We start from the raw sequence: 10,317 nt of genomic DNA, 5'->3' as shown, positions 1-10,317 counted from the left end.
CCATATCTTGCTGTAGATCAGGGGTGTCAAACTTGATTTCATTCAGGGTTGTTTTTGACCTCAGGGGGCCGGGATGGGTTTGGCCAGATCGACATCACTCATGTCGGGGCCACCTGTGGCAGCCTCAGGGCTCTGCCAGCGAAAACAGCCATGTTTTCGCCTGCGACGGCCTCCTGCAACCCTCTGCCAGTGAAAAAAGAGCTCAGAAGGGCCGCTCCATTTCCGCTGGCAGAGGCACCGCGGGCCAGTCCTTCACTGTTTCCAGGGCGGCCCCACAGCCCAAATGTAAGCATCCCACGGGCTGGATCTGGCCCCCAGACCTTGAGTTTGACACCCCTACTGTAGAGGACCAGCCTGAGCCCGAGGGAGGAGTCAAATGCATCACCAGTCTCGAGTCCTTTCGTGCCCACAAGAGATCTAAGTCCAGCCTACCCTGAATTCCACTGACTCTTATTTCCCACCAATTTGCTTTGACTGTTAGTAGTTCAGGTTCTTGTAGAGAGCATCAGCTTGCCATAAACCTTTATATTCATTTGAATTGCCTGGACTTCCTGATTTCCCTGCTCTGGACAATTGCCAGCAAAAAATACAGGCTGGCCTTGTTTTTTTTTTTTTTTCTGGTAAGTGATAATTACCGGAGAGCAAATTGGCTGCCAATAAGAGGGTGGGAATGGTTTTTTTTGCTGCCCTCACATCTAGGAGCCCAAGTTATGTCGATCGACTTTTCTTGGCTAGAGTAGAAGAACCCTGGTTTAGAAAGATAATCAAATGATGCTTTGAGCATTTTAGGAACTGTAAGAGAAGGAGAGGCAGAGTCAAAAGAGGAATTAGCCTAGAATCGCTATGTTCCCACAAATGGTCTAAGCCTCTTGAATTCCATTGACTTTTCTCTACCACCAATTTAGTACTGAAGGTTTAGTTGACCAGATTCTGGTGTGTAGGCACTTAATTTGTAGTCCTCGTTCTTTGCGACTGACGGGAACTCAGTGAGGGATGCATCTCTCTAAGAGGCAAATACCTGAACTGGATCCCTGGGACAGGGTCCATGTTGCTGAGCCAAATCTCTTCCACTGAACCTGACCCCCATCCTCCCCTCCCAACAGAGTTCCTCTGCCATTGCGCAGAAAGTTCCCAACATCCACAGAAACACAGTTCTGCGTAGATGCTGCGGACGTGCAAGGCATCCGTGGATATTCACACCGAATTAACCGTCCGGGAGCAGCGAATCGAATCCTCGCGACGACATGTGGAATCATCCATCAGTCCAGTTGTCCACTGTGCCCACTCCTGAATGATACTGTAAAGAGGGTTCTCTGGACAAGGAGAAAGTCTGGGAGTACAGAAACTCATTGGCCGCACTCAGGTGGGGTGACGGGAGCTTCCTCTCGCCCATCCGTTCCCTGGGGAAGGACGATCCAGGGAGCCTTTCGCGGGGTTGGGAGAGCTGATTATAGACGGCAAAAGGGCTGTTGCCCGGTGGCTGGGATCCTTGGCTGGCGATGGGCGGGAGGCGTGGCATCATGGTGGTGGTGGCGAAATGAGCAGGGAAGGGCTGGTACGGGACAGTATCCATGGTCTGTACGCTGTAACTGGTGTAAGGTGCAACCGAGGTCCACATATTGCAGCTCAGAGGGGGAGGGGGAGGGGGAGGAGGAGGGGGAGGAGGAGGGGGACGAGGAGGAGGAGGCAGATCTTCCACCCCCGACACGCTGGCAATTTCAGAGCCGGAGTACATGCATGCTTCTCGCGGGGTCACGTCGCTGCAGTACGCGGGGCTCAACATCTGTTGGTCGTAGGGTGGTGGCGACCGAAAGTAGGGGTCATCTCCAGCAGAAGAGGTTGGTTCCAAGTAGGAGCGTTTGCAGGGTAGGTCCAGATGCCGGGCCCCTTCTGTGGATGTGCAAAGAATTCATTTTTTTAGTCCTTGGTTTTATCATACAGAAAAGTTCACAGAGAAAACAAATCTAACTTAATGCCATAGGAATAAACCTGGTGGAGTTTAATTTTCAGTGTAAACCAAGCCAGGGTTTCCTCCCTTGAGTTTTGTCCTATTGTTGTTGGATAGCAACCATCCCAGCAGGAAGGAGGGAATTGGCATGGACTCATTAGGTAAGACCTCATACAGGTAGACCTCATGTAACAACAGGTCACTTCATGACCCTTCAAAGTTTCAATGCACAGGTAGTCCTCGAGTTGGGGTGCTCACATTGCAGCCCTGGTCTAAAGGGCCCAGCAGAGATTATTCTACCTGAGGCTTCTCAGAAAACAACGGAATGAAAAACTGCTGGTGACCTTCTACCACTGCACCACAGAGAGTATCTTAACTTACTGCACCTGTGTAGGGTTTGCCAATTGCACAGTGGAAGATAGGAAACAAAACCAACTGTTTCCTAATATGATTTGATTGCCTATTTGTACCTTATGACTATATTAAGTGTGGTACTTTATGATTCTTGACAAATGTATTTTTTTTATGTATACTGAGAGCACATGCACCAAGATAAATTCCTTGTGTGTCTAATCACACTTGGCCAATAAAAAATTCATTCATTCATTCATTCATTTATTCCTTCATTCATTCATCATTAGGACAGCACTCCAGAGGGTTAACATTATTGCCCAGAGGATCATGGGTTGCCCTCTCCCCTCTTTGGAAGAGCTTTATAGCTCCTGTTGCCTTAAGAAAGTTCAAAACATTCTCAAAGATCCATCTCATCCTAGGCACCCTTTTTATTTGAACTATTACCGTCTGGCAGATGGTACAGAATAATAAAATCAAGGAAAAAATACGCTGAAAAACAGCTTCTATCCCAGGACAGTAACTCTTTTGAATTCTACTGTATAGTGCAATATTAATGCAATATCAAGGGGTTTTCAATTCAATTGTATAGAATGCAATTTGTGTTTTATTTTTATAGTTACAATGTACACTGAAGGATGGTGTTTGATTTTGTTGTATGAGGTGTAATGACAATAAACTAAAACCAAACTTCTTACAACCACCACTGAGCCCAAAATTTCACGGTCGCAAAGTGATTCCCCAGAGCCTGGGACACTACAACTTTCATAATTACATGCCAGGTGTCAGACATCTATGGAGATTCTCAGTCATCCAGGTCACGGTTGTCTCAAAGGTGATTTTTCCAAGAAGCAACTGGATTTTCTTTGCTTTTTTTCTTTAAAGACATTTCACTTCTCACCCAAGAAGCTTCTTCAGCTCTGATTGGACGGTGGGGAATGGAAGAATTTATATTCCTTGCAGACAGCTGGTCATTTGCATTCTTTTTAGGGAGTCGTTGAGGCCGCTTGGAGGTTTGAAAGAGGGGTCATATAAGCCATCTATGTCAAAACTGAGCAGCCCTAGCAGTGTGGGAGGGATACCACATCATCATTCTTCAGTCTACAACACAGTCCTTTCAGCAGTTCCAAGAAGGCTGCACACCCATTTGCACCACTCAGGTGACCCTGAGGACATAGATGTCCAAGCGGCTTCAACAACTCTCCAAAAAGGATGCAAATGACCGGCTGTCTGCAAGGAGTATAAACCCTTCCATTCCCCACCAATCCAGTCAGAGCTGAAGAAGCGTCTTGGATGAGAAGCGAAACGTCTTCAAGGAAAAAAAACAGAAAGTCTGGTTGCCTCTTGAAAAAATAGCACCCTTTGGGACATGCCAGGTGTCAGCACCTGAATTTTGATCACGTGACCATGAGGACTCTGCAACAATCGTAAGTGCGAAAAGCCATTGTAAGTCACTTCATTAGGACTGTTGCTTCCAATGGTCGCTAAGCAAATGCTTGTAAGTGGAGAATTATCTGTAGCTTCTTCTCCTTCATTAAAACAGTCCGTTTTTCTATCTCCGCCATCACTTCGCCTTCTGTTCTTTCATTCACTTAACAACCACAGCAAGCAAAGTTGTAAACTGGGGCAAAACTTACTTAACAACCCTGTTGCTTAGCCACAGAAATTTTGGGCTCACTTATGGTTGTATGTTGTAGAAACTACCTGTATCTACTTTTGTTCTGTCTTTAGACTGCTGGCTGAATATAAAGACAAACAAGACAAACTCTACAAAGGCTTCCATACCAAGTTTCTTTATTGGATCACAAGGTATTCTCAAGGTGTAACTCACGGTTATGTCGAGATTCATCTAATGTCCAACTCTTTGCGCAGCTGACTTCATCGTGTGAAAGGGTAGTGATCTTTCATCCCATCACGATGGAGCAAGGGGGTGAGATACCAGCACGCTGCTGGGGTCCAAGCAGGAGTAAAGGAAACTCCCTTAACCCAACCAAGGGTCAATTCAGTGACCAATCAGGATTACAGATGTGACCACATGACAGGAACTACATTTCCCATGATGCATTAACTACATTTACCATGAGGCATTCCCTTAAGGGGACAGCTCCCAATTCTAACAACTATCTCAATTCCCAATTACCTATATAACTGTCTGGACAGCACAACTTTTGTTTTCTATTTGGAAACTGCTTCTGGACTTTTTGCTGGTTAAAAAAAAATGAAACTTTGATTTTTGGTTTTGATTATAGAAATGTTGTAAAATGTAAAGAAAAAGGGTGAAGCTGTATTATTTCTCTAATTTACTGCAACGAAGAAAGTCAAAGGTTGTTAATTTTTGTCTCTCTTGGAATTTTTCTCTTTCCTTTGCTCATTTTCCTAACTTTTGTTTCTTGTATAATTTTAATCTTGTAACGAAACTTAATTAAAACAAAGTTGAAAATATATCTTTTCTTTTTTTCCCTAACTTAGTTCCTTCCAGTCTCCTTACAGGTAGTCCTCAACTTACGACAAGTACAATTGAGCCCAAAATTTCTGTTGTTAAGTGAGATAGTTGTTAAGGCAGTTTTGCCCCGTTTTACAACCTCTCTTGCCTTGTTGTAAAGCAAATCACTGCCGTTGTTAAGTTAGTAACCTGGCTATTAAGCGAATCTGGCTTCCCCATTGACTTTGCTTGTCAGAAGGTCGCAAAAGGGTTTCATTGACCCTCGAGATGTGGCAACTGTCACAAAAATGAGTCAGTTGCCAAGCACCTGAATTTTGATCACATGGATTTTGATCACATGCTGCAAAGATCATAACTGTGAAAAACGGTCATAAGTCACTTTTTCAGTGCCGTTGTAACTTTGAATGGTCACTAAATGAATTGTTGTAAGATGAGGACTGCCTGTATCTGATTGATTTTATGCAAAATTAGATTTGTTCACTACTTCTGCTTGGCATAGATAGTCCTTAACCGTGTAGGTTAATTTTTCTTTTTAAAAATGGATCCAGACCAGAGGTGGTATTCAGCTGGTTCTGACTGGTTCTGGAGAACTGGTTGCGGAAATTTTGAGTAGTTCGGAGAACCGGCAAGTGCCGCCTCTGACTGGCCCCGCCCCCATCTCTTCTCTGCCTCTCATTGAGTCCCAGCTGATTGGCTGGATCTTCTTTGGTTGCCCTGCAGAGGAGAACAGAGCTGGAAAGCAGGTTAGTGGGGTGGGGAATGGAGATTTTACAATATCCTTCCCCTGCCACGCCCACCAAGCCATGCCCACAGAACCAGTAGTAAAAAAAATTTGAATCCCACCACTGATCCAAACCATTATAAATTGCTTAAGAAACTACTACAACAGCAGAATCTCATCACCTTATTTTATTCCTCAAAGGATTTTCCTGGTTAGTTAAAAATAAATAAAAAAAGACAGAAAGCAGCCGAGGTCTAGCTAACTAATCCTATCAATCTTAATTTCCAAGGTTTTGTTTCATCATCTGAGAATTTCAGTGACTTGAGCACCCTGCTGTTTCCTTCTATCCAGCCATGACTTTTTGCAAACTTTGACAAGGAACATACATGCCGATAACTTGGGCTTTTGACAAGTTCAAGGAGCCTTAACACAACTTATGGTGAGCACATTCCAGCAACAACAACAATGGTGTTTTACATTTGCCAGGAGCCCTCGTTGTCAGGAGGCTAGAGAAATCTTGCAAGATAAAACGAAGACTTAACTGATTTTTTTAAAAAAAAAAAACAAGGGGAAAAAAATCAACATATCCCCTTTCTTATCTGACAGGGTTTTGGGGTCAAGACATTTTGCTAACTGTTATGCTTCGCCCTGAGATGCTTTTTTAAAATGGTGATTATTCGATTTGTATCCTGTGGTTTTTACACACACACACACACACACACACACTCACAAACTTAACTCAAAGTAGTGAACACGTCTAATACTCCTTTCTCCTCTTTATTTCCTCACAACAACACTCTCATGTAGGTTGGGCTGAGACAGAGAACTTGGCCCAAAGCCACCCATCCAGTTTCCGTGCCTAAAGCAGAACTAGAACTCACAGTCTCCTGGTGACTGGTCCTCAAAGTCACCCAGCTGGCTTTCATGACTAAGACAGAACTAGAACTCATTGTCTCCTGGTGTTTGGCCCAGAGTCACTTAGCTGGCTTTCATGCCTAGGGCAGAACTAGAACTCAAGGTCTCCTGGTGTTTGGCCCAAAGTCACTCAGCTGCTTTCATGCCGGCAGGACTGGAATTAACAGTCTCCCGGTGATTGGCCCAAAGTCACCCAGTCAGTTTTCATGCCTAAGGTGAGACTAGAATTCACTTTGTCCTACTGATTGGCCCAGAGCCACTTAGCTGGCTTTCATGCCCAAGGCAGAACTAGAACTCACAGTCTCCTGGTGACTGGCCCCAAAGTTATCCAGCCAGTTTTCATGCCTAAAGCAGGACTGGAACTCACCGTCTCCTGGTCATTGGCCCAAAGTCACTTAGCTGGCTTTCATGCCTAAAGCGGAACTAGAATTCACAGTCTCCTGTTTTCTAAGCCAGCACCTTCACTACAACCCCAAACCGGCTCACTTATATTGAAAGTGAATGGCACAAAATTAATTTATTTCTGTCCAAGGGTGGCAGAACTGGCAATGTGAATGATTGATAACTATTTGTAGAACCTCTATATAAAGGGGAGGAGAATTTGATTGTTTTCTCTTTTATTTTTAGTATCCAGCCGGCGTAGATTCTATACTGTGTGTTTAATGTTAATTTTATTTGATAACTCAAGTTATTTTTTCTTCTTTTTTTGTAGACCAATCTTTTTTTTTTTTTCATTGTTGTTAATGCTGGATGCATATTTTTTTCTTGTTGGTTGGTTTTTCTGTTTTGTATTTTATTTTTCTATCATCAAAGAAAATAAATTTATTCGAAAGGCAAAAATATCTCCCCACCCACCCACCCACCAGTCCATCTCCTTGTCTTACCTCTCCGTTTCAGACAGTGGTAGAAAAGCCCAGATTCCCTCTGGGCTGGGAAGGTGTTCAGGGGCAGATCCTGAGCATCAGAGCTGGCGAACTGCATGTGAGCTCCATTCTCGTACTGGTAGTGGTGGAGAGCCTGGTGGCTTCCATGGGGTGGACTGAGGTCCGATTTTGCAGAGAGTTGACCGTGTGTGGACACCAGCCTCTGCCTCATGATAGTCTTCGAGATCACAGGGTACTCTTTGCTGAAACGTTAGCAGAAATAGAATTAGAATAGAGCTGGAAGGCCTTCTAGTCAGGGGCGGGCTTCAAAAAAATTTAGCAACTGGTTCTCTACCCGGTTGCTGGATGGGCGTGGCCTAGTCGGCCTCCTGCACCACTGAAGGGGGGGTGTTTTCTCCCTCCCCGGGCTCCGGAGGCTTTCCTCGAGCCTCCGAGAGGCCCAGTTCCCACCTCCCCAGGCTCCAGAGGCTGGAGCCTCCAGAAGGCCCGTTTTTCACCCTCCCCAAGCCTACACTTATCTGGGATCCAAAATGGGCCATGTGGAGACTCCTGGGAGGTGTGGGGAGGGGCAGGCGGGGTCAACCAGTCATTGTGACTACCAGTTCGGCGAACCAGATGTATGATTAGCATCCGGTTCGTGTGAACCGGTGCGAACCGGTAGCAGGCCCATCCTTGCTTCTAGTCCAGCTCAAGCTAGGAGAACCAAGACCATTTCAGATAAGTGACTGTCTGGTCTCTTCTGAGAAAAGAAAAAGGGATGAAGTTTCTCTGATGAGACACAAAATGTTTTATTTATCTTCTTCCTCGGGGGGGGGGGAAAAATGTCCAGCAGCCTTTCGAAAAAGTTACCTTTTGTGATAACTGTGACCTGGAAGATGGAGAATCTCCACAGACACAGGAGAGGAGAACTTTATGCTCGAAGCGATGTGGTCAGAAAGACCTATGCCGAAGCTGACATTCCCTTAGACCAGGGGTGTCAGACTCAAGGCCCGTGGCCCGGATCCAACTCACACGGTGCTTAGATCTGGCCAGCGAGGCCGACCTGGACATAGCAAAGGACTGGCCTGCAGTGCCTCTCCCAGCAAAAATGGAGTCGTCGTCCCCCCCCATGTGCCCTGCCCGTTTTCAGCCACAAGAGCCTCCTGCAGTCCTCTGCCAGCAAAAATGAAGTTTGGGGGGGGGGTGCATGTGCCTTCCCCCCGGGCTCCATTTTCACTTGCAGAGGGTTATTAAAACAAACTAAAAGAAAAAATATATATATTTTTTCTTTTCTATTTGATATCACATCTATAAAATGTCTTCAGGATAGATTTGGTATGATTATGTGATTTGTTATAAAATAAATTAAGTAAATTATAGTTATCTCGCAAAGTATGAATGAATAAAATCATAGTCAAATGATTGTTTAATAGTGATACTAGGGTATATAATTTCTGATTGATAATATGAGTTATTATGTAATGTAACTGTAATTGAGACTACGAAATGAATGCACAAAAAACTGGTAAACCAACCGACACACTGTTTGTATATTTATGAAAGAAAGCTGGATGTTTTTATGTTTTGTTTGTTTTGTTTGTCTTTAAAAACTAATAAAATTGTTTTAAAAAAAAAACTAAAAACAAAACAAAAGCAAACATGCCTTGCAAAGGAGAAAGGGAAAGAGGAAAGACAAAGAAAAAGATGGGAAGAGAGCGAGGAAGGGAAAATAAGGAAAGAGGGGAAGGAAGAAGAAGGGAGAATGAAGAGGGAAGGAAAAAGAAGGGAAAGGAAGGGAAGGGAAGGGAAGGGAAGGGAAGGGAAGGAAGGAAGGGAAGGAAGGAAGGAAGGAAGGAAGGAAGGAAGGAAGGAAGGAAGGAAGGAAGATTATAATGAGAGTGAGGGAGGGTCTGAGGGAAGTCCTACCTTAGCACTTGGCCACCACGAGTCCCCTGTCATGGCCACCATGGCCACCCCACCCCACCCCGTCCTCTGAGGTCAAACACAACCCTGATGCAGCCCTCAATGAAATGGAGTTTGACACCCCTGACTTAGAATATAACTTTTCAAGGCTCCCAAAGGCGCTTTTCTTTTCCAACTGGATTTCCTTGGTTATTTTTCTCAGCTCAGAAGCTTCTTCCTTTCTGTTCAGTTCAGCTTCTGGGAAGTAAAGCGAAAAGTTTTCAAGCACCTTTGGGGGGCAACTATGATCGGAATGATCTCCATCAACAATATTTCCAGATGTTTCTTAAACATCTGGAAATATTTCTTATGTTTCTTACGTCTGGAAATATTTCTTATGTCCTTCATCCCACCTTTGTAATCTTGCCACACGAAGGTCGGTATCATCACTTCCACGAAAGCCTTTGGCAAATGGATTATTCTCTATCTTCAGCTGGGTGATCTTTTAAGGGAAAGGGGGAGAAAAAAAAGTTACATCCAGTTTGGCACAAGCCAGGATTCTTGGTCTGTTGACGGCAAAGGTTTGTCACCTTAAGAACAGGAAATATCAAAATTGATCAGGACATGGAGCCTGTTATCGTTAGTCTTTGACTTATAACTGCAGTTGAGTCCAAAATTTCTGTTGCTAAACAAGGCAGTTGTTGAGTGACTTTGCCACGGCCTTTTTGCCAGAGTTGTTAAGTGAATCACTATAGTTGTTAAACGAATCATGTAATCATTAAATAAGTCTGGCTTCCCCCATTGACATTGCTTATTGGAAGCCAGCTGGGAAGGTTACAGGAACACATGTTGCCAAGAACTTGAATTTTGATCATGTGACCCTGGGAGTGCTAAAGCAGTCATAAGTGTGAAAAACGGTTATAAACAACACTTTCTTCAGTGTTGTTGTTCCATCTTTGGCATGGAAGTCATCTGGGTGACTTTGGGCCAATCACCAGGAGACGGTGAGTTCTAGTCCCGCCTTAGGCATGAAAGCCAACTGGGTGACTTTGGGCCAATCACCAGGACACGGTGAGTTCTAGTCCCGCCTTAGGCGTGAAAGCCAACTGGGTGACTTTGGGCCAATCACCAGGACACGGTGAGTTCTAGTCCCACCTTAGGCATGAAAGCCAAC

The 10,317-nt window shown here is 44.6% G+C and overlaps 1 protein-coding gene across 1 annotated transcript in view; it reads right to left on the bottom strand.

The window, feature by feature from the left end:
• Positions 1 to 1,239: 1,239 nt before the first annotated feature.
• Positions 1,240 to 10,317, bottom strand: part of TBX4 (T-box transcription factor 4) — a 48,892-nt gene continuing 39,814 nt past the window's right edge. Inside the window, exons 6-8 of the mRNA XM_026682731.2 lie at positions 9,557 to 9,645; positions 7,263 to 7,504; positions 1,240 to 1,890 (exon numbers count right to left, since the gene is read on the bottom strand). Of these exons, the coding sequence (XP_026538516.2) occupies positions 1,253 to 1,890; positions 7,263 to 7,504; positions 9,557 to 9,645 (969 nt within the window). The 3' untranslated portion in view covers positions 1,240 to 1,252. The remainder of the gene's footprint in view (positions 1,891 to 7,262; positions 7,505 to 9,556; positions 9,646 to 10,317) is intronic.

Source organism: Notechis scutatus, chromosome 1 (assembly GCF_049901735.1).
Source record: "Notechis scutatus isolate UNSWTSFEM ecotype Mainland chromosome 1, rNotScu1.2, whole genome shotgun sequence".
NCBI classification, from domain to species: domain Eukaryota; kingdom Metazoa; phylum Chordata; class Lepidosauria; order Squamata; family Elapidae; genus Notechis; species Notechis scutatus.
Note: the sequence above shows the minus strand (reverse complement) of the source record. Positions and strands in the feature narration are given on the sequence as shown.